This window comes from Nomascus leucogenys, chromosome 10 (assembly GCF_006542625.1).
Source record: "Nomascus leucogenys isolate Asia chromosome 10, Asia_NLE_v1, whole genome shotgun sequence".
Classification (NCBI taxonomy): domain Eukaryota; kingdom Metazoa; phylum Chordata; class Mammalia; order Primates; family Hylobatidae; genus Nomascus; species Nomascus leucogenys.
The window spans coordinates 3,250,063-3,270,374 of NC_044390.1; the positions used below are offsets into that span (position 1 = coordinate 3,250,063).

Below are 20,312 nucleotides of genomic sequence, written 5' to 3' on the forward strand. Positions count from 1 at the left end.
ATCCGTTGTCAGGGCCACCCTAAAGGGGCAGGAGCCTTGCCTGATATTTCTCTGTGTCCTCGCGGCACCACCACCCACGCGGCATGGTGCTGGGGAGGCCTCAGAGACTCCTACTGAACAAAAGGAATGAGGGTGCCTGTGTCACCTCCCCAGGGCTCCTTAACTTGCGGTTACACCTGGGCACTCCTTGGGGCAGGGGCTTCGTCTGGTCCATAGGACTATCCATAGGACAGTCGGGGTTCGCCCAGCTTCCTCCACGGGTGCGCTCTGGACCTGATGGGTCTCGTCCGTCTTTGTGTCCGTGGCTTCATTCGCTGGGCACACAGGAGACCCCAGAAGAGACGCGCTGAGTGAAGGAAACTCAGCTTCCGCGGAGCCCGGAGCTTCCCCTCTTAGATCACCCCGACTACTGGTTCTCGCGTCCCAGAGCTCCTTGGTGTCTAAGGGCCTTGTCTGATCTGCACTGTCTGATCTGCACAGGCTTCGGGAGGCGGACACTGAGCAGAAACAACGCCACGCCCGGCTCCGAGTGTCCCACGCTGCCACCACTAAAATGCCCTGATTTTTGGCCATGGGTGACCTCCCTGGGTGGCACGGGCCCTAGGCACCCTTGGCTGTGCGCCTGGCTACCCCCAGCTCAGGACTCTGAGCAATAGCCCCTGCACGGAAACCACGGCCAGGGTAACCCCGGCCGAGCCGGTTCGCGCCCAGCCCGGTTCAGGTGACCAGGCGGGAGCTTGGCACACCTGGCGCCGTCCCCTGACCCCGCCCCGCGCCGGGCCGCACCCCTGAACGCTCTCTGGGCGCCAGCGGCGGCGGTGCAGGGCCATGGCGGCGGCGCCAGCGGTGTGCGCCTCTCAGGGGACCCCGCCGGGTGCACCGTCAGCGCCGGCGGCCGCACCAGCACCCGCGGCCGGCCTGGGCCGCTGCCGGATGGCGCTGCTGCTGGCCGTGGCGCTGGACGTGGCGGGCATGGCGGCGCTGCTGACTGGCGTGTTCGCGCAGCTGCAGGTGCGCGGCCGCGACTTCGGGGACCTGCTCATCTACTCGGGCGCGCTGCTGGTGTTCCTGAGCCTGCTGGGCTGGATCCTCTGGTACACCGGCAACATCGAGATCTCGCGCCAGGAGCTGGAGCGCGACTACGGCCTGCGGCCCTCGGCGCTCGCCCGCCTGGCGCGCAAGCTCTCCCGCCGCTGGTCGGCGCCCGCCGCCTCGGGCCAGCGCCCCGCGCCCGGCTCCCGGAGAGCGCGCCGAGCCGCCCGCGCGCCCCCGCCGCCCGCCGCCGGCTCCCGCCGCGTGCGCCTGCAGCTCGCCACGCTCGAGGCCGGGCCCGGGGCGGCGGGCGCGGGCAGCGAGTGAGGCCCAGGTGAGGGGCTGGCGGGGCAGGGCGGGGAGACGGAGGGACCGAGGGAGGGACGGGAATGGAGACAGACGGGGGAGCAATGGACAGATGGAGACAGAGAGCGGCCCCGGGGAGGTAGAGTCCCAGGGCGGGGTGGAGACCGGGACGGGAAGACTGGCGGAGAACCGCAGACACAGCAAGCACAAGTGCATACGTGGGGGAGGCTGTGAGACCCTGCCCCTGGCGATGGGAAGTTTGGGGGCCGAGTCACACAGTTAGGCCCCCCGCACGGGGAGAGCCCCAGCCTCCAGGTACACCAGGCCCCATTTTTTGTTTTGTTTTGTTTTGTTTTGTTGTCGTTTGGGGTTGTTTTGAGACAGGATCTCTCACTGTCACCCAGGCTGGAGTGCAGTGGCGTGATCTCAGCTCACGGCAGCCTGGACCTCCTAGGCTCAAGCAGTCCTCCCACCTGAGCCTCCCAAGTAGCTGAGAATACAGGCGCGCCCCACCTTGCCGGGCTAATTTTTGTATATTTAGTAGAGACGGAGTTTTGTCATGTAGGCCAGGTTGGTCCCCACCTCCTGAGCTCATGCAATTTGCTCTCCTCAGCCTCCCAAAGTGCTGGGATTACAGGCGTGAGCCACTGAGCCCAGCCCAGGCCCCATTTAATCTTCTCGATGTAACTGGTCTCCGAGGTCACTACAATTACCATCCCCATTCTGCAGTGGAGGAAACTGAAGCGCAGAAAGGTGCCACATTTGCCCAAGGCCACACAACACGTAGATGGAGGAGCTGGGATTCTCCTGACCTGTAGGCCTAGGAAAGGAGGAGCTGGGATTTTCCTGACCTGTAGGCCTAGGAAAGGAGGAGTAAGAAGGACCAACAGCAGGAGAAGTGAAGCCACCACACGTTCACTCCCCTTTCCCCTCTACCTTCTATCTCTTTCCTAAACACACCTTTCCAGCTAGCCTGCCTCTGCTCAAAGACCTGCTGTGTCTCCCTCTTCACCTTTAGTTAAACTGAAGCCAGGCGCGGTGGCTTACGCTTGTAATCCCAGCACTTTGGGAGGCCGAGGCGGGCGGATCACGAGGTCAGGAGATCGAGACCACGGTGAAACCCCGTCTCCACTAAAAAATACAAAAGATTAGCCGGGCGTGGTGGTGGGCGCCTGTAGTCCCAGCTACTCGGAGAGGCTGAGGCAGGAGAATGGCGTGAACCCAGGAGGCGGAGCTTGCAGTGAGCCGAGATTGCGCCACTGCACTCCAGCCTGGGCGACAGAGCGAGACTCCGTCTCAAAAAAAAAAAAAAACTGAAGCACTCACTGGCCTGTGGACCCCCTTTTGGCCCCATTTCTCCTGCCTCTTTGCACTAATGATGACTCTCAGTCCACAGATGGCCAGTTGGTCCCTGTTCCTGCTCTTCTCTATATGAGGAGTGCCCTTGGCTGTCTCCACTCCACCCAGAAAACTTCTCACATGTTTAAGATTTAACTCAATTTCGTGGCCTTCTCTGGGTCTTCACATTGTCTGAGCGACCCCTCTTGCTGCTTGCATGGCCATGTGCTGTGTCTATGTTGTTACTGTCTCTCCCGCCCGACAGGGAGGGCCTTGAGGGTAAGACCTAGGTCCCTAGCGTCCTTGTTCCTAGCATTGCCCAGCAAAAAGTGTGAAATCAGGAAAGGTTGATGGTTGGGTAGGGAAGTGGAAGGATGGATGGATAAATGGATGGAAGAATGGATGGCTGGATGGGTGGATGGGTAGATGGATGGGTGGATGGATGGATGGATGAGTTGTTTGATGGATAGATGGGTGAATGGATAGATGGGTGGGTGGATGGGTAGATGGATGGGTGGATGGACGGGTGAATGAATAGATGGGTGGGTGGGTGGATGGGTGAATGCATGGGTTGGTTGATGCAGAGATGTGGTTGGATTGATGGATGGATGGGTTGTTTAATGGGTAGATGTGGGTAAGTGGTGAATTGCGGAATGAACCGTGAATGGATATGGTTGGAGAGGGAGCCTTGCCTGATAAAGGGACAAGAGCCTTTCCTGATATTTCTCTGTGTCCTCGGCCTCACCCATGCAGCATGGTACTGGGGAGGCCTCAGAGACTCCTACTGAACAAAAGGAATGAGGGTGCCTGTGTCACCTCCCCAGGGCACCTTAACTTGCGGTTACACCTGGGAACTCCTTGGGGCAGGGGCCTCAGCTGGTCCATAGGACTATCCGTAGGACAGTCAGGGTTTGCCCAGCCTCTGCGCGCTCTCTGGATAGATGGGTGAATGGGTAGTTGGATAGATGGTTGGGGCTGAATGATAGGTACACAGATGAGTGGATGAATGCATTTATTGGCACACGGATGGATGGGTGACTGAATCCATCTCTCAAATAGGGGTTTGGTAAACGAATTAAACCCTATTATCCTAGGACATTCTGTGTAGGTAAATAATTAACTTTTTTTTTTTTTTTTTTTGAGACGGAGTTTCACTCTTCTTGCCCAGGCTGGAGTGCAAAGGCGCAATCTCGGCTCACCGCAACCTCTGCCTCCTGAGTTCAAGCAATTCTCTTGCCTCAGCCTCCCGAGTAGCTGAGATTACAGGCATGCACCCCCACACCTGGCTAATTTTGTATTTTTAGTAGAGACAGGGTTTCTCTATGTTGGTCAGGCTGGCCTTGAACTCCCGAACTCAGGTGATCTGCCCACCTCGGCCACCCAAAGTGCTGGGATTACAGGCGTGAACCACCACGCCCAGCTAGAATTAACTTTTCTCCTATGCATCCAGAATGCTACCAGTTATATATTATTCTTTGTGAGATTTGGGGAAATAGTCACCCCAATCATATGCTACATACTGTGGTTCGGCGAAGGAACTGGGATGAGAAAGCATGAACATCTGCTTGCACGGGTGAAGCGTAAGCTAACATGAAGCTTGGCATAAAATGCAAAAATATGCACCTGTAGTTACTGTTACCTTTGGAAATCCTGGCTGAGCACAGTGGCTCACGCCTGTAATCCCAGCACTTTGGGAGGCCGAGGTGGGTGGATCACCTGAGGTCAGGAGTTCGAGACCAACCTGGCAACCATGGTGAAACCCTGTCTCTACTAAAAATACAAAAATTAGCCAGGCATGGTGGCGGACGCCTGTAATCCCAGCTACTAGGGAGGCTGAGGCAGGAGTATCACTTGAATCTGGGAGGCAGAGGTTGCGGTGAACCAGGATCATGCCACTGCACTCCAGCTTGGACAACAGAGCAAGACTCCATCTCAAAAAAAGAAAAGGAAAGGAGAGGAGGGGAGGGGAGAGGAGAGAATCCTTTATGTAGCTTAAACGTCTAACACAGCTGCACAGGCCTCCACTCTTCGATCCTCCACCAAAGACTCAGACCACGCTGACTTGAACGTAGGCCCCAATTACAAGGAAAATGGGTCTGTCCAAACCCAGGACTCTTGCTTACTGGGGAGAGCGAGGAGCTTCCAGCACATGAAAGACAGAGAACCTGAATTTTAGCAGAGGGACCCACAGGTTCTGGCTCTGGTAGCCCCCACAACCTCCGAGACCACCGTGAGTAGCCGGGCAGAGCCACCCCTATTGCTCTGTTGTTCAGGCTGGAGTGCAGTGGTGCAATCACAGCTCACTGCAGCCTCAATCTCCTGGGCTCAAGCAATCCTCCCCCCTCAGCCTCCCAAGGAGCTGGGACTACAGGTACCAGAGACGGGGTCTTCCTATGTCTCCAGTTTGACCCAGGCTGGTGTCAAACTCCTGGGCTCAAGTGATCCTCCTGCCTGCAGCCAAAATGCTGGAGTGAGGGTGTGAGATGAGGACCACCATGCCCGGCCTCCCTCTGTCTTCTCTGTGTCTGCCTGTCTCCCTCTGTCTCACTCTTTGTCTCTGTGTTTCTGTCTCCCAGGTCTTTTTCTTTGTCCCTGTGCTTCTGTCTTTCCCCCTCTGCATGTCTTCCTTTCCCCCCTTCTGCCTCTCCCTGGCTCGCATTCCCCGTCTTCTACCCATGGATTTCAGGGCGTTAAAGGCACACACGCATGCACACACTCAGCAAATGGGGGCATGCAGGGATGAAGGAACAAGTGTGTGAGTCCATGTGAGCGGCACGGGCGGGTGGATGGGGCTCCCTGCCTCTGCCCCCCAGGCAGAGAGCCCGGAACACAGGGATGGGAGGGGTTCCTGAGCAGTCACTCACTCCACCCTCCCTCCTGCAGACAACCCCTCGGCTCCAGCTGTCAGGACCAACTGAGATGTGCAGCTGCCCCAACATCCGTGGCCAGCCGGACGCTCCCTGTCCCCCCTCCCTCCTGACTTGGATAAAAAGCAGATTTGCCTTAGCGCTGCATGTCTGTCTGGGAGAGGGACCCTGCCGGGGTGGGAATGGAGAGGAGGTGGCTTGCTTCCTTCTAGCACCCAGGTGGGCCTGGCCACACCTGAGGTGAGGCTGCCCCTGCCCTGGGGAGACCGGGAGCCCTGGGGATATAGGAGCCTAGCCTTATGCTGGCCCCTTCTCCTAGGGGACCAGGGAGGGGGTAGGGGATAAGGATCTCAGCCCAGACCCCTCCACTCTCCCCGACATCCCTGTGTGAGTTTGGGTTCTCTGAGAAGCAGACACGGAGGCAAACTGGACTTGCAAGCTATGTATTGGGGAAACACTTTTGAAGGGTAGCTTGGTGCAGGGAGAGGGAGGGAGGCATGGGTAGGACTAGTCTTAGACTGCAGCGCACCTCCAAGAAAATTGCCACTGGGCCCTGGGGAGCTGGGAGCTGAAGTCACAGTCCATGAGGGAAGCCCCTGCCCTTCAAGAAGGCGCCTGTACCCGGAACCCCCACCCCTTGCCTCGCCATGCTCAGTTATTGGTGGAGAGCAGCTCATGGTCATCTAGGTGCATCTGGGGTGGGGGCGGGGGGCACCGTCAGTCACTGGCACTCCATGTAGGAGACTGAGGGGCACGTTTCCACATCTGTGGCATGTCCCTCTCCCCGCCCAGTCCAGGCACCCCTCAGACCCCGCCACCCCCACATACCCTCAACTCCCTCATTTCAGACTCGCACTCCAGCACTCGTACACCTCTATCCCCTCAGTCCAGGGCCCCCATGATCACAGCCCAGGACACCCCCATGAGCACAGAACCCCCTCAGCTCAGATCCTCCCCACTTACCTCCCAGATCTCTCTCATTCCAGGGTCCCTCTCAGCTCACACCCTAAGCCTCCTCCAGGGGCCCCCTAAGCCTCCATCCCCAAGCCCCCTCCAGCCCCCACCTGTTACCCCAGCCTCTGTGTGCACCGTGCCCCCTGCTCCCCACGCCTCTCAGAGAAGAGAACATGCATCTGTCCACCATATCTGTATTGAGCATTCCCCTGGGGACTCCCCTAATCCTCCTCTTCCTCACCCTCAGTCTCCTCACCCTCCTCCGTCCCTTCCCCCTCAGTGCTCCCCTCCACATCCTTGGACTCTTTGGACAGGGTGACTGGCATGCTGCCCACGGACGGCGTCTTTTTGGTCCCTCGGTGCTTGGAGAGCAGCGAGACGGACTTGGACATGTCACACGGACCCGCCAGGAAACCGGGCATATGCAGCACGTCCCGGCGCTTGGCCCACCTGCAGGGAGCGGACGGCTCAGCCCCCGCCCTCCGCCGGACCCTCCCCCTGAGGGTGCAGGCGCCCGCCCTATCCCAGGCCCACTCGCCAGAACAAGCAGATGCTGCAGCTCAGGAGGAGGAGGGTGCTGCACGTCCAGACCAGCGCGTACATGTGCTTCCTCCGCATGTTTTCTGGACAAGGGAGGCAGGGTTAAGACCCCGGGCTCCCGACCGCCAGACACACGCCCCAGGGACCTGGGACTAGGAGCCCTCACCGTCTGGACGCTGGTGGTAGCAGACCCCATCGCGGTAGCAGCACCGGAGGCGCAGGCAGAGGTTGGGGCTATCGATGGCCGCCTGGCCCCCACAGCTCTCCCGGTCCCATATGTCACCCTCACAGCCTGGGGACCAACCGCCAGTGGCTTGCTTCATCACAGCACCCCACTCCGAAGGCCTCATACACGGGATGCCAAGGCCATGCTCCCGGGCTGCCTTCCTGGTGCTTACTCTGTGCAGGACCCCAGGGATCCAGGCCCAGCCCCTCCTCCCTCAGACCCAGGAGTCCAGACACCGCCCCCCCGTCAGACCCAGGAGTCCAGACACCCCCCGCCCCTCAGACCCAGGAGTCCAGACACCGCCCCCCCCGTCAGACCCAGGAGTCCAGATCCCCCCCTCCTCCCTCAGACCCAGGAATCAAGACCCCCCTCCTCCCTCAGACCCAGGAGTCCAGACCCCCCCTCCTCCCTCAGACCTAGGAGTCCAGACACCGCCCCGCCGTGAGACCCAGGAGTCCAGATCCCCCCCCTCCTCCCTCAGACCCAGGAGTCCAGGCCCCCAGCCCCTCCTCCCTCAGACCCAGGAGTCCAGACCCCCAGCCCCTCCTCCCTCAGACCCAGGAGTCCAGACCCCAGCTCCTCCTCCCTCAGATTCAGGGGTCTGATGTGGGCTCCCCTCCCTGGGTGACCCAGTATTTCAGCGGCTGCTCACTCCATGGGTAGAAGAATCCCTGGATTCCACTTCCGTCTGTGAGAGAAAGGGCAGCGTGAGGGCTGTGTGGGGCCGGGCATCGTCCTCTGCTCCCCGCCTCACCAGCCCCTCACCTGCCCAGCCCTGCAGCAATAGGAGCAGGCCCAGTGCTGGGATCCCAGAGCCCAACATGTCGCCTCCCCAGACCCCTGGGGCCACTGTGGGAAGAGGCCTCACAGGACATCCCCTCAGCAACCAGCCCCACCCACCTGCCCACAAGGCCCCAGGATTCTGAGTTCTGTTGCTAGGGAGTCCCCACAGTAACGGGGACGAAGGGAGGTGGGGGGACTTCCCACCAGACTGGCCGTGCCTGGTCTAGGGTGTTGATTCTTTAGGGACCTGGTGGAAGAGTGGGGGCGTCTCAGGTTTAGAAGAGCCTCCTTGGCAACTTATGGCAGGAAAGAGAAGTCTGGAAGGGCGTGGGAGTCTGGGGTGTGTCTCCATATCACCCGGGGCGCCCTGAGGGGTGGGGAACAGGGAGGCCTTGCTAGGGAATTCCTTTCCTTAGGAAACTGATACCTGAGAAGGTGGATTCGGGTGGCCCGAAGGCTCAGGAAACCCCGTTGCTAGGGAGTCTTTCGCCTTAGCAACCAGGAGAAGGGGAGCTGTGAGACACAGAGGCCTCACTGAGCCCCATTGTTGGGGAAGGTCCCCAGGGCAACAAGGAGACCTGGGAGGGGGATGAGACAGGGGGCCGGAGCCTAATCCATGGGTCTCCTGGTCCAGGGGTCTTGAGAAAGGCTTTTCATCTCAGGCCTGCGGTCTAGGGAATGTTTAGCAGGGAAAGTGATAGGGCCGGGCGCGGTGGCTCACGCCTATAACCCCAGCACTTTGGGAGGCCGAGGTGGGCGGATCACCTGAGGTCAGGAGTTCGAGACCAGCCTGGCCAACATGGGGAAACCCCGTCCCTACTAAAAATACAAAAATTAGCTGGGTGTGGTGATTACTTGCCTGTAATCCCAGCTACTCGGGAGGCTGAGGCAGGAGAATTGCTTGAACCTAGGAGGTGTAGGTTGCTTGAACCCAGGAGGTGGAGGTTACAGTGAGTGGAGATCATGCCACTGCACTCCAGCCTGGGTGAAGGAGTGAGACTGTGTCAAAAAAACAAAAACAAAACAAAATAAAACAGGGAAGGGGACAGGCCATGTGGGCCCCTGCTGAGTTTGAGGGGCTGGTGGGCCAGAGCTGCTCGGAGACTGTCATGGTGGCTCCTGGACAGGGAGCCCCCATTTCCCTCCTGGATTTGTTTCCCAGTCTGTGAACAGAGGTTAGAGAGTGGTGGGAGGGAGTCAGCCAAACGGAGATCCTGAAGCTTCCGCATTGATTCCCCCCACCACTCCCCAGTGACTGGGAGAAAACTTGGCTTCCAAGAAGAGGAAGCCGGAATGGGGGGCTGGGTTGGGACCATAATCCCTAGTGCACCCCAACTCATCCACTCAGCTTTGCAGCACAGTGAGGAGGGAGTCTCAGCTCCCCGGCACAGTCTCTGGACTAGAAGTCCTGCATCTGAGGGAAAAGGGGGTTGGAAACTCAGACACCTGCATTAGAGGGAGGAGGGGCTGGAGCCTGGACTCCTGGGTCTGAGGGAGGAGGGGCTGGAGCCTGCACTCCTGGGTCTGAGGGAGGAGGGGCTGGGGACCTGGAGTCCCGGGTCTGAGGGAGGAGGGTCTGGGGGTCTGGATTCCCGGGTCTGAGGGAGGAGGAGCTGGGGACCTGGACTCCCGGGTCTGAGGGAGGAGGGTCTGGGGGTCTGGACTCCTGGGTCTGAGGGAGGAGGGTCTGGGGGTCTGGACTCCCGGGTCTGAGGGAGGAGAAGCTGGGGTCTGGACTCCCGGGTCTGAGGGAGGAGGGTCTGGGGGTCTGGACTCCCGGGTCTGAGGGAGGAGGAGCTGGGGGCCTGGACTCCCGGGTCTGAGGGAGGAGGGTCTGGGGGTCTGGACTCCCGGGTCTGAGGGAGGAGGAGCTGGGGGCCTGGACTCCTGGGTCGGGTCTGAGGGAGGAGGGGCTGGGGGCCTGAACTTGTGAGTCTGGGTGGATGGTCTAGGAGCCAGACCCCATTTCTCAGGAAGCCCCGTGGGGTGACTCTCTGTGTTACCCATCTCTCCTGTAAACATCCTGGTGGGTACTGAGTGGGCCCCGGGCTGCCTTCGTCAGAGATGACACAGGTTAGAGAGGGCTCTGCAGGGGGCCGGGGGTGGGGGTCAGAGGGGTTGTGGGGCTGAGGCCGGGCAGCTGCTGACCGTTTCCTGTGTCAACATCATCTGGACCCACTTCCCAATTCCGGGGATTCCTCAGGGATCAAGGAGGGGGTGGGGGGCGGGGCTGCCTGGCCTTGGACCGCGGCTTGGGACTGGGGGGGCCCCGCCGTCACGGCCCTCACCGCTAATGACAGGTTTGGGCTGCCTCTGTGGCCGGCCTGCCCCGTCACCCCCCAGAGGCCAGACAGGACCCCCCAGGGACTGACAGACGGACACACACACAGCCTGGGACCTGCTGACCTCACACCCTGCCGGCTCGGCTTCCCCTCGGGGCCGCGCGGCAGCCAGGACTCCCTGGCCATCCCCCACGTCCCCGTGGCTTCTCCCCAGTGTCTGTGACCACCCCAGGCCCTGGCTGCCCAGTCTGTTTCCGAGCCTCCAAGCTGGTCTCTAGCTTCCACTGGGTTCTGCAGCCCTGGCTGCCTCCTGGGGCCTTTGCTGCCCCTGTCTCTCCAGCTCTGTTTGTCTCTGTCATGTCACTTTCTTCGGACTCCCCAGTCCTGCCTCTGGGTCTCTTTTCCGGTCTTCATCTCTTGCTCTGTCTCTCTCTCTTTCTCTTGTTTTCACAGAAGTAGCCCAGTGTGTCCCACCCTGGCCTGGGCAGACCCAGGAGTTGCCAGTAACTCCCAGCCCCGTCACTCTGCACCCACCCCGTCACTCTGCACCCGCCCCATCTACCTGTACCTCCTGCAGCCACACTGCGGGGATGGAGTGTGAGCCCACAACCCAGGGCTGGGGACCCAGACGAGACGGGAGGCTGGCAGCGGCTGGGACCCCGGATTTGTCCCAGACCCATGACCTTCCCCACACATGCTCCCCAAAGTGCAGAAGGGCCACAAGATCCTCCTCTACCTTTCCTGAACTAGAATTTAGGGCCTGGACTCCTGGGTCCAGGAGGGAGGAGGGGCTGGGGGTCAAGACTCCTGGGTCTGAGGGAGGAGGGGCTGGGCCTAGATTCTTGGGTCTGAGGGAGGAGGGGCTTGGGGCCTGGACTCTTGTGTCTGAGGGAGGAGGTGCTGGGCCTGGACTCCTGTGTCTGAGGGAGGAGGGCTGGGCCTGGACTCCTGTGTCTGAGGGAGGAGGTGCTGGGCCTGGACTCTGTGTCTGAGGGAGGAGGGGCTGGGCCTGGACTCCTGTGTCTGAGGGAGGAGGGGCTAGGGGACCTGGACTCCTGGGTCTGAGGGAGGAAGGCCTGGGGGCCTGGACTCCTGGGTCTGAGGGAGGAGGGGTTGGGGTCCTGGACTCCTGGGTCTGAGGGAGGAGGGGTTGGGGACCTGGACTCCTGGGTCTGAGGGAGGAGGGGTTGGGGGCCTGAACTCCTGGGTCTGAGGGAGGAGGGCCGGGGGGCCTGGATTCCTGGGTCTGAGGGAGGAGGGGCTGGGGGCCTGGATTCCTGGGTCTGAGGGAGGAAGGGCTGGGGGCCTGGATTCCTGGGTCTGAGGGAGGAGGGCCGGGGGGCCTGGACTCCTGGGTCTGAGGGAGGAGGGGCTGGGGCCTGGACTCTTGGGTCTGAGGGAGGAGGGGGAGGGGGCCTGGACTCCTGGGTCTGAGGGAGGAGGAGTTGGGGACCTGGATTCCTGGGTCTGAAGGGGGAGGGGTTGGGGGCCTGGACTCCCGGGTCTGAGGGAGGAGGGGCAAGGGGATTGGGTTCTGGTCCCTGTAGGTGGACGGGGCTGGCATTACCACAACCCTTTTCTTGCTCCCCAGCTGGCCCCAGGCCAGTCCCCCATACCCTCGGGCTAGTCCATCCCCCAAGCTGGTGGCCTGAGTCACCTTGGCTGGCCCCGCCAGTGTGGGGGGGGGGGGCTACGTCAGCTCTCCCCTCACTGACGCAGCCTTGGGCCCCCCACACTGACTCAGCCGGAAGCAGGCCCCCTGAGGGGCGGAGACCCAGTGGTCAGAGGCCTGGGTCCCAGCAGGAGCCAGTGCTGGGGAGGGCCCCTGGGGGGCCCTGAAAGGGGTGGCTGTGACAGACCAGAGAGAGGGAGAGAGAGCTCTTACCTGAGGCGATGAGGTCATGTCCCACTGTGGGGGGGCTGTGACCTCACCTCCTTGGGGACCTGAGCAGTTGCCCTTTCAGTGGTGCTGGATTGGGAAGGGGAAGCCTCCAACCAGCCCGGCACAGTCTCGGAGGCTGGCATGAGGGGGTCTGCATGGAGCCTCAGAGCCCCCACCACCTCCATGCTCTCAGTCCCACCCCGTCCTTCCCTGCCATCTAGGTCTGGGGGCTCTCGGGGACATGGCTTGGTATCTCTGCCCCTCGCGTGCTCTGTTGTGAATCCCGGGCCTCGTCTGCCCCCATGCCTGGGGCTGGCCCGTTGTGTGCCTGGGTAGGCATAGCTGCCTCCACCCTGGCCTGCGGGTCCCCTCACCCCTGCACTCCTCTCCTGCCTCCACCTCTGTGCAGCGACATCCAGGGCTCTGGCCCCTGGCCCCAGTTCTGGTCACTGTCTCAGTGTCCCCACCGTCCCGTCTTCACCCCATCTTGCTCCTTTCTCTCCCTCATCCTCCCGGTCTCTCTCGAAGGCAACATCTTTTTCTCTGTGTTCCTGATGTGTTAATAAAAATTAACGAGAGGAGTAAGAATGGTTAGCACCGACTTTGCGCTTCACGTGAATGAGCTCGCTTTATCCTCATCGTGTTTAGGAGGATGAGGGTGCATCATTAACCCCCCTTCACAGACGAGGAAACTGAGGCACAGAGTGGGAGAGTCGCACATGGAGGTCTTGCATCTATGGAGTGTCTCAGCGCCTCTTTCTCTTGGTCCTTAGTCTCCGTCTCTCTTCCTCCTTCCTGTCTCCACCTGCCTCTTTGAGAAAGGCTTTTCAAAAGGCCGGGCGTGGTGGTTCACACCTGTATTCCCAGCACTTTGGGAGGCTGAGGCGGGAGGATGACCTGAGCTCAGGAGTTTGAGACCAGCCTGGGCAACATGGCAAAACCCTATCTCTACTAAAAATACAAAAAATAGCCAGGCGTGGTGGGCGCCTGTAATCCCAGCTACTTGGGAGGCTGAGGCATGAGAATCACTTGAACCTGGGAGGCGGAGGTTACAGTGAGCGGAGATCACACCCCTGCACCCCAGCCTGGGCGACAGAGCGAGACTCTGTCTCAAAAAAACCAAAAATGAGGCCAGGCACGGTAGCTCACACCTGTCATCCCAGCACTTTGGGAGGCCAAGGCAGGCGGATCACGAAGTCAGGAGTTCGAGACCAGCCTGGCCAACATGATGAGACCCCGGTCTCTACTAAAAATACAAAATTAGCCGGGTGTGGTGGTGCACACCTGTAATCCCAGCTACTCAGGAGGCTGAGGCAGGAGAATCGCTTGAACCCGGGAGGCAGAGGTTGCAGTGAGCCGAGATTGTGCTATTGATCGCGCCATTGCGCTCCAGCCTGGATGACAGAGTGAGACTCAGTACCAAAAAACAAACAAACAAAAAACAAACAAAAAATGAGAAAGGCTTTTACTCTCTGCCTCCATTGCTGAGTCCCCAACATCTCAGCGTCTCTGTCTTTCTGATATCTCTGTCTCCCCATTTCTGTCCCTGGGGCCTCTCCGTCCCTGTCACTCTGCCCCGTGTCTCTGTTTGCCTGGTGCCTTTCTTCAGCTGCTGCGTCCTCTGTCTCAGAGTCTTGGTGTCTCTGTTCCTTTCCCCTCGGGGTCTCCCTGGATCTCCCCAAGTCCCTCCTACTGTCTTCCTCCCGCTCTCTGATCTCTGACTCCCAGAACCTCTCCCTCCGTCTCCAGGGCTGCCCCTCTGATCCTGCTTCTCTGGTGTGTCTCTCTGGCTGCCTCCATCTCTGTGGATCTCCGTCTCCCTGTCTCTCTCTCAGTCTCTCCTTCACTCTGTGTGTGTGTGTGTCTCTCTCTCTCCTTCCCTTCCACTCCCTCTTCCTCCTGCCTCCACCTCTCCAGGCCCCTGTCCTGTCCCTCCGTCCGGCCTTTCTCTGCCTTTCCGTCCTCCTGCCTCCCCATCTCTCTCTGCTAGTCCTGGTCCAGCCGGACCCCCACCCACAGTCGGACTCCAGCGCTTGAGCCTGAGTGTCTGCTCCGGCCCGTGGAGGTGGAGGGAGGGGACGCCAATGACCTCACCAGCCCCTCTCCGACCACCCCCCCTTTCCCTTTTCAACTTTTCCAACTTTTCCTTCCGTGCCCTCCTCCGAGCGCGGCGGCGTGAGCCCTGCAAGGCAGCCGCTCCGTCTGAATGGAAAAGGCAGGCAGGGAGGGTGAGTCAGGATGTGTCAGGCCGCCCTCCCCTGCCGCCTGCCCCCCGCCCGCCCGCCCCAGCCCCCTATATAACCCCCCAGGCGTCCACACTCCCTCACTGCCGCGGCCCTGCTGCTCACGGGTACATGCCTCCCCTCCCCAGGCCGCAGCCCAGCTGACCCTCGGGGCTCCCCCGGCAGCGGACAGGGAAGGGTTAAAGGCCCCCGGCTCCCTGCCCCCTGCCCTGGGGAACCCCTGGCCCTGTGGGGACATGAACTGTAAGTTGGTTCATGGGGAGGGTGGAGGGGACAGGGAGGCAGGGAGGAGAGGGACCCACGGCGGGGGTGGGAGCAGACCCCTCCGAGTCGCACAGAGAGGGACCCGGAGAGAGGCAGCCGGGGAGTCACAGCCGGGGAGGAGAGCAGCTTCGGAGACAGGAGGCGGCGGAGGAGATGGGCAGAGAGAGACACAGACAGGCGCGGATGGAGGCAGCCAATCAGAGGCGCCGCAGGAGGGACGGGCCAGACAGGGCCCCGAGAGGGAGCGAGACGCGGAGACCGAGCAGGGGCAGGGACGGAGGGACTGGTGCCGGGAGGGAGGTGACCCCCATCGGCCCAGGCCCCAGGGAGCCCGCGGGGACCGGGAGACTCCCTGGGATCCCGGCAGAGAGGCTCCGGAGGGAAACTGAGGCAGGGTCCGCGGAGACCGGAGCAAGCCAGGGAGTAGCGACCCCAGCCAGGGGGAGGAGAGAGACTGGGCGCGGGCGGAAAGCGGGGAGAGCCGGGCAGATGCGGCCGACGGACGCGCGGACAGACCGACGGCTGGCGGGGCCAGGGGGCGGGCTGGGGGTGTGCGAGGCGCGGGCGGCCGGGGAGCGCTGATTGGCTGGCGGGTGGCCAGGTGGGCGGGGCGGCCGGGGTGGGCTTCGGGGAGCGAGCCCCGGACCCCCGCGCCCCCCGCGCCCCCCGCCGCCAGGTCTCCCGCTCCCGCGGCCCGGCCGGGCCCGTGGCTCTGCCCCTCTCCGCCCAGGTGCGCTGCGGCCCGGCCTTCTGCCGCCCACCCGGAGGGGCTCCTGGGAGGACGTCTGAGGGGTCTCCCACGGGAGAGGTCCGTGTCTCCGGGGCTCCGTCCTGGCTTCTGGCTCCTTCCCCTGCTCCCAGCCAGCTCGGGCTCCCGCGGCCCGGGGAGGGGGCAGGTTCTGGCCTGTGCCTCCCCCACCATGCCCCGCCCCGGGGCCCAGATTCCGGCGTCCGGGGGCGGACGGGAGACGCCCGGCCCGTCTACCCGCCCCGGGCCGCGTCTGCTCCGACGGGCGGGGCAGCCAGAGCCAGGGAGGGAGAGGGAAGCCCGCCTGGCCCTGCGACCTGCCCGCGGGCGTTCCACCCTGGGACTTAAGACCTCCAGCTCCATCCTCCCTAAGGCCGGGAGTCCAGGCCCCAGTGCCTCCTCCCCCAGACCCAGGAGTCCAGACCCCAGTTCCTCCTCCCTCAGACCCAGGAGTCCAGGCCCCAGCCCCTCCCTCGCCCAGTCCCCCAGCCCCTCCTCCCTCAGACCCAGGAGTCCAGGCCCCAGCCCTTCCTCCCTCAGACCCAGGAGTCCAGACCCCAGTTCCTCCTCCCTCAGACCCGGGAGTCCAGGCCCCAGTCCCTCCTCCCCCAGACCCAGGAGTCCAGGCCCCAGCCCTTCCTCCCTCAGACCCAGGAGTCCAGACCCCAGTTCCTCCTCCCTCAGACCCGGGAGTCCAGGCCCCAGTCCCTCCTCCCCCAGACCCAGGAGTCCAGGCCCCCAGCCTCTCCTCCCTCAGACCCAGGAGTCCAGGCCCCAGTTCCTCCTCCCTCAGACCCGGGAGTCCAGGCCCAGCCCCTCCTCTCTCAGACCCAGAGTCCAGCCTGAGCTCCCTGCCTTATCCTGCCCCCAGGTGTTTGCCGCCTGGTCCTGGTCGTGCTGAGCCTGTGGCCAGATACCGCTGTCGCCCCTGGCCCACCACCTGGCCCCCCTCGAGTTTCCCCAGACCCTCGGGCCGAGCTGGACAGCACCGTGCTCCTGACCCGCTCTCTCCTGGCGGACACGCGGCAGCTGGCTGCACAGCTGGTAGGAGAGACTGGGCTGCGGCCAGCACAGGAGTCAGAGGCAGAGAGGAACTGACAGAAGTCTGCGGGCAGGCCACTTGGAGGGGTTCTGGGCTCTCAGGTGGCAGAGTGAGGGAGGGGAAGAGTCGGGGGCCTGGCGTGGGTGATGGAGGTTGCCCCGAGGCTGGGCAGGGGCCACCTCACAGCCTTTTTTCCCTGCCAGAGGGACAAATTCCCAGCTGACGGGGACCACAACCTGGATTCCCTGCCCACCCTGGCCATGAGTGCGGGGGCACTGGGAGCTCTACAGGTAAGGGCAAGGGAGTGGGCTGGGGACAAGGTGGGAGGCAGGCAGTGAAGGGGGTGGGGAGGATGAGGGGCACAGCAGGCACTGGCTGGGTGTTCTCTGATGTCCTGGCTCTGTCCCCAGCTCCCGGGTGTGCTGACAAGGCTGCGAGCGGACCTACTGTCCTACCTGCGGCACGTGCAGTGGCTGCGCCGGGCAGGTGGCTCTTCCCTGAAAACCCTGGAGCCCGAGCTGGGCACCCTGCAGGCCCGGCTGGACCGGCTGCTGCGCCGGCTGCAGCTCCTGGTATGTCCTGGCCCCAAGACCTGACCACCCCCAGACCCCCCACCCACCCTGGCCCCAAGATCCTGAGTCCTTGAAGCCTGAGACCCCAGACCTAAGTGCAACAGCCCCCGCTCTGAGACCCTGACACCCTAACAGCCCCGCTCTGAGACCCTGACACCCTAACAGCCCCGCTCTAGACCCTGACACCCTACCCTAACAGCCCGCTCTGAGACCCTGACACCTAAACCCTCTGACCCACCCTAACAGCCCCGCTCTGAGACCCTGACACCCTAACAGCCCCGCTCTGAGACCCCCCCCCCCCCCCCCCCCCCCCCCCCCCCCCCCCCCCCCCCCCCCCCCCCCCCCCCCCCCCCCCCCCCCCCCCCCCCCCCCCCCCCCCCCCCCCCCCCCCCCCCCCCCCCCCCCCCCCCCCCCCCCCCCCCCCCCCCCCCCCCCCCCCCCCCCCCCCCCCCTGAACCCTAACAGCCCCCGCCTGAACCCTGACCCTGCAGCCCCAAATTCCTGTGGCCCTGAGACCCTGAGGCCCTAGTCCCCCAAATCCTGCCCAGAAACTTCAAATTCTCACCCCAAGACCCTGAGACTCCATCATCCATGACCTCAAAGTCCCCAAATCCCAGCCCCTAAGACCCAAGACCCCACCCTGAAGCCCAAATCCTTGGGAATTCAAATCCTCACCTCAAGACTTGGAGACCCTGGCCCCATGACATTGAAAACCATGGACCTGGCCAGGCATGGTGGCTCACGCCTGTAATCTCAGCACTTTGGGAGGCCGAGGCAAGTGGATCACCTTAGGTCGGGAGTTCAAGACCAGCCAGACCAACATGGCGAAACCCCGTCTCTACTAAAAATACAAAATTAGCCAGGTGTGGTGGTGCATGCCTGTAATCCCAGCTACTCGGGAGGCTGAGGCAGGAGAATCGCTTGAACCTGGGAGGCGGAGGTTGCAGTGAGCGGAGATGGCGCCATTACACTCCAGCCTGGGCAACAAGAGCAAAATTCCCTCTCTCAAAAAAAAAAAAAAAAAAAAAAAGAAGGAAAAGAAAACCATGGACCTCCAGACCCTGAGATCCTGATACCTTAAAGATCCCAGGCCCTAAGATATAAGACCCTGACCCAAAGCCAGCCTTGGGACCCCGGGCTGTACAAACCCAAGACCTCCAGGACCTAGACCCCGAGCCCTGAGGCCCTCTGTCTCACTCCCAACATCGAAAACCCTGACACCTCAGATCCTGAGCCTGCGTCTGTACGACCCCAAGACCCTCACTTCCAAAGCCAGTCCCAAAGCCCTGAGACCAGAAGACTTCAAAGCCTGGTTCCTGGGCCTAACTCCAAAGACCCTGGATCTCAAATTCCAACTTCTAGCTCTGAGACTCCAGCCCTCACCCGTGAGTTCCTGAACTTGAACCCAGAGACCCCACCTCTAAGACTTCAGCCCTGAGATCCAGGGCCTGACCCTAGACTCGAGCCCACAGACCCCAGATACTGTCTCTAAAACCCCAGCTCTGGTGGGGCGCAGTGGCTCACTCCTGTAATCCCAAGGCATGGGAGGCCAAGGCAGAAGGACCTCTTGAGGCCATGAGTTTGAGACAGCCTGGGCAACATAGCAAGACTCTGTCTCTTAATTATTATTATTATTTTTTGGAGACAGAGTCTCGCGCTCTGTCGCCCAGGCTGGAGTGCAATGGTGCCATTTCGGCTCCCTGGAACCTCCACCTCCCGGGCTCAAGCGATTCTCCTGCCTCAGTCTCCTGAGTAGCTGGGACTGCAGGTGCACACTGCCATGCCCGGATAATTTTTTTGTATTTTAGTAGAGATGGGGTTTCACTGTGTTGCCCAGGCTGGTCACAAACTCCTGAGCTCAGGCCATCCGCCCGCCTTGGCCTCCCAAAGTGCTAGGATTACAGGCGTGAGCCACTGCGCCCGGCCTCTTAATTTTTTTTTAACAACAACAACAACAAAAACCCAGCTCTGAGATGCTAGCCCTGGCAACTCTAACAGCCCCAGGCCCGATCCCTCACCTAGAACCAAGATGCCAGCCCCAGCCCTGAGTCCACAGACTTCACCCCCAACCCCACACTTAGCTCTAGAAGCCCATCCTGACTCCAGCCTCAATTTTCTGAACCCCACACCCTGAAGAGCTCCCGGCCTAAACACTTCACCCCACACACCACAGTCCCCCAGTGAATATGCAGCCCCGATTCAGCCGCAGCTGCACATCACCCCTGCCCTGCACCCCCGCTGCACCCTCTACCTGTGGCTGACCTTCTCTCCTCTCCCCACAGATGTCCCGCCTGGCCTTGCCCCAGCCACCCCCAGATCCGCCGGCGCCCCCGCTGGCGCCCCCCTCCTCAGCCTGGGGGGGCATCAGGGCCGCCCACGCCATCCTGGGGGGGCTGCACCTGACACTTGACTGGGCCGTGAGGGGACTGCTGCTGCTGAAGACTCGGCTGTGACCCAGGGCCCAAAGCCACCACCGTCCTTCCAAAGCCAGATCTTATTTATTTATTTATTTCGGTACTGGGGGCGAAACAGCCAGGTGATCCCCCCGCCATTATCTCCCCCTAGTTAGAGACAGTCCTTCCGTGAGGCCTGGGGGGCATCTGTGCCTTATTTATACTTATTTATTTCAGGAGCGGGGGTGGGAGGGAGGTGGACTCCTGGGTCCCCGAGGAGGAGGGGACTGGGGTCCCGGATTCTTGGGTCTCCAAGAAGTCTGTCCACAGACTTCTGCCCTGGCTCCTCCCCCTCTAGGCCTGGGCAGGAATATATATTATTTATTTAAGCAATTACTTTTCATGTTGGGGTGGGGAGGGAGGGGAAAGGGAAGCCTGGGTTTTTGTACAAAAATGTGAGAAACCTTTGTGAGACAGAGAACAGGGAATTAAACGTGTCATACATATCCACTTGAGGGCGATTTGTCTGAGAGCTGGGGCTGGATGCTCGGGTAACTGGGGCAGGGCAGGTGGACGGGAGACCTCCATTCGGGTGGAGGTCCCGAGCGGGCGGGGCAGCGACTGGGAGATGGGTCGGTCACCCAGACAGCTCTGTGGAGGCAGGGTCTGAACCTTGCCTGGGGCCCCGCACTGCATAGGGCTGTTTGTTTGTTTTTTGAGATGGAGTCTTGCTCTGTCACTCAGGCTGGAGTGCAGTGCAGCAATCTCAGCTCACTGCAACCTCCACCTCCCGGGTTCAAGCAATTCTCCTGCCTCAGCCTCCCGATTAGCTGGGATCAC

General features: G+C 61.7%; 3 protein-coding genes across 6 annotated transcripts; 2 read left to right on the forward strand and 1 right to left on the reverse strand.

Annotated features, from left to right (window-relative positions):
• The first annotated feature begins 656 nt into the window (after positions 1-656).
• TMEM238 (transmembrane protein 238) lies at positions 657-11,044 on the forward strand. 2 transcript variants are annotated; one of them, XM_030819596.1, is made up of 2 exons: positions 657-1,366; positions 10,782-11,044. In XM_030819596.1, the coding sequence occupies exon 1, from the start codon at positions 829-831 to the stop codon at positions 1,357-1,359; it is 531 nt and encodes a 176-aa protein (XP_030675456.1). In that variant the 5' UTR covers positions 657-828; the 3' UTR covers positions 1,360-1,366; positions 10,782-11,044. The 2 variants fall into 2 exon arrangements, with proteins under 2 accessions (XP_030675456.1, XP_003277359.2); XM_003277311.2 differs by lacking the exon at positions 10,782-11,044 and adding an exon at positions 5,560-5,682.
• TMEM190 (transmembrane protein 190) lies at positions 5,767-8,793 on the reverse strand. The gene is made up of 5 exons (XM_030819598.1): positions 8,029-8,793; positions 7,916-7,951; positions 7,204-7,329; positions 7,036-7,120; positions 5,767-6,947 (listed from the first exon to the last, which is right to left on the reverse strand). The coding sequence occupies exons 1-5, from the start codon at positions 8,084-8,086 to the stop codon at positions 6,719-6,721; spliced, it is 534 nt and encodes a 177-aa protein (XP_030675458.1). The 5' UTR covers positions 8,087-8,793; the 3' UTR covers positions 5,767-6,718.
• Positions 6,970-19,982, forward strand: IL11 (interleukin 11). Of its 3 annotated transcripts, none has more exons than XM_030819594.1 (5): positions 6,970-7,264; positions 16,337-16,509; positions 16,711-16,797; positions 16,918-17,079; positions 19,362-19,677. In XM_030819594.1, the coding sequence occupies exons 3-5, from the start codon at positions 16,768-16,770 to the stop codon at positions 19,530-19,532; spliced, it is 363 nt and encodes a 120-aa protein (XP_030675454.1). In that variant the 5' UTR covers positions 6,970-7,264; positions 16,337-16,509; positions 16,711-16,767; the 3' UTR covers positions 19,533-19,677. The 3 variants fall into 3 exon arrangements, with proteins under 3 accessions (XP_030675454.1, XP_030675453.1, XP_030675455.1); XM_030819593.1 differs by lacking the exon at positions 6,970-7,264 and adding an exon at positions 14,100-14,696 and having other exon boundaries at positions 19,362-19,982; XM_030819595.1 differs by lacking the exons at positions 6,970-7,264; positions 16,337-16,509 and adding an exon at positions 14,100-14,696 and having other exon boundaries at positions 19,362-19,982.
• Positions 19,983-20,312: the final 330 nt, after the last annotated feature.

Coding starts and splice junctions, on each gene's coding strand:
- IL11 (XM_030819593.1), top strand. CDS start 14,417: ATGGAAAAGGCAGGCAGGGAGGGTGAGTCAGGATGTGTCAGGCCGCCC. Junction 14,697..16,336: donor GCCCTGTGGGGACATGAACT/GTAAGTTGGTTC, acceptor TCCTGCCCCCAG/GTGTTTGCCGCCTGGTCCTG. Junction 17,080..19,361: donor TGCGCCGGCTGCAGCTCCTG/GTATGTCCTGGC, acceptor CTCTCCCCACAG/ATGTCCCGCCTGGCCTTGCC.
- TMEM190 (XM_030819598.1), bottom strand. CDS start 8,086: ATGTTGGGCTCTGGGATCCCAGCACTGGGCCTGCTCCTATTGCTGCAG. Junction 7,330..7,915: donor GGGATTCTTCTACCCATGGA/GTGAGCAGCCGC, acceptor GTTGGTCCCCAG/GCTGTGAGGGTGACATATGG. Junction 7,121..7,203: donor CTACCACCAGCGTCCAGACG/GTGAGGGCTCCT, acceptor TCCCTTGTCCAG/AAAACATGCGGAGGAAGCAC.
- TMEM238 (XM_030819596.1), top strand. CDS start 829: ATGGCGGCGGCGCCAGCGGTGTGCGCCTCTCAGGGGACCCCGCCGGGT.